The sequence below is a fragment of the Mandrillus leucophaeus genome, unplaced genomic scaffold, assembly GCF_000951045.1.
Source record: "Mandrillus leucophaeus isolate KB7577 unplaced genomic scaffold, Mleu.le_1.0 Scaffold55, whole genome shotgun sequence".
NCBI lineage: Eukaryota > Metazoa > Chordata > Mammalia > Primates > Cercopithecidae > Mandrillus > Mandrillus leucophaeus.
This window is the reverse complement of record NW_012105919.1, coordinates 3,081,125-3,082,340: the sequence shown is the minus strand read 5'-3', so window position 1 is coordinate 3,082,340 and position 1,216 is coordinate 3,081,125. Positions and strand designations below refer to the sequence as shown.

The following is a 1,216-nucleotide window of genomic DNA, read 5'->3' as shown; positions in this document are numbered from 1 at the left end:
AATTTAAAATGAAATGACAGCTTGCAAGGCAGGCTGTGTGCTAAAGAGGTTATCCCATACTGGCAACTCCAGGGCTGGCTTCATATTCAGTGAGGCTGCCAATAACTAAATCCCAGCAGAAATGATACACTCAGTTCCAAAGGGAAAGACTTCGGGAGTCTCAACATACACAAGGGAGTTCCAACAGCCAGGTAGCCGAATCAGGCAGCAGTCACAAAGTCAAGGCCTCAAACAGGCTTTGAGAAACAGTATGCATGTGAGCTCGTGGAGAACTAACACTCAACCAGACTGGCTTTCTGCTCTGCATGTGGGTCTGTAATCTCCGTAGGACTGGGACCACAGTAACTCACTCCATGGAGCAACAAGACTAACCTCATGCTTCTTTAACAGTCTCTTCTCCAACTTCTTGTTACATTTGCAGGTCACCTAGCATAAGAAGTGAGAATCAATAAATTGGCTTTGTGACAATATGCTCATTTGCTATTGCACAATAGCAAACAAAATACATTTATGAACAACAGCAAGTGTAACACATGTATAAACAGTTGGGTACTTGGTGGCTCACCTGACAGTGTTCTGCAGCCATGTGAGTCTCCATGTCAGATTTGGGAAATGGTTCCTTGCAGATAGGACACATACCAATGTTCCTTTGACAGTGGATCTCATGGATGGTAAAGTTAAACACAGGAATTTCTTTTTTGCTACAGAAATAGAACAAAGAAAAAGGCAAGCATTACTGACTAATCTATGCCTTTTCTTGCACAGTGGCATCACATGGAAATCTGTCCTGTCTAATCTTTAGTCTCCATTATTTACCTTTAGTGAATACCCAGCCTACAAACTCATGATTATTACCATTCCTGCTTTTCAAGAACTAAATCCTGGCCGGGCACGGTGGCTCACACCTGTAATCCCAGCACTCTGGGAAACCGAGGCAGGCGGATCACCTAAGGTCAGCTGTTCGAGACCAACCTGGCCAATATTGTGAAACCCCGTCTCTACTAAAAATACAAAAATTAGCCAGGCGTGATGGCAGGCACCTGTAATCCCAGCTACTCGGGAGGCTGAGGCAGGAGAATCACTTGAACCTTGGAGGCAGAAGTTACTGTAAAAAAAAAAGAACTGGTCGGGCATGGTGGCTCAAGCCTGTAATCCCAGCACTTTGGGAGGCCGAGACGGGCGGATCACGAGGTCAGGAGATTGAGACCATCCTGGC

General features: G+C 45.4%; 1 protein-coding gene across 3 annotated transcripts in view; it reads right to left on the bottom strand.

Annotated features, from left to right (window-relative positions):
* Positions 1-1,216, bottom strand: part of TRAFD1 (TRAF-type zinc finger domain containing 1) — a 26,795-nt gene that overhangs the window by 16,480 nt on the left and 9,099 nt on the right. For all 3 annotated transcript variants that reach the window (XM_011997901.1, XM_011997902.1, XM_011997900.1), the window contains exons 3-4: positions 566-701; positions 373-426 (exon numbers count right to left, since the gene is read on the bottom strand). In XM_011997901.1, coding sequence (XP_011853291.1) covers positions 373-426; positions 566-701 — 190 coding nt within the window. The remainder of the gene's footprint in view (positions 1-372; positions 427-565; positions 702-1,216) is intronic.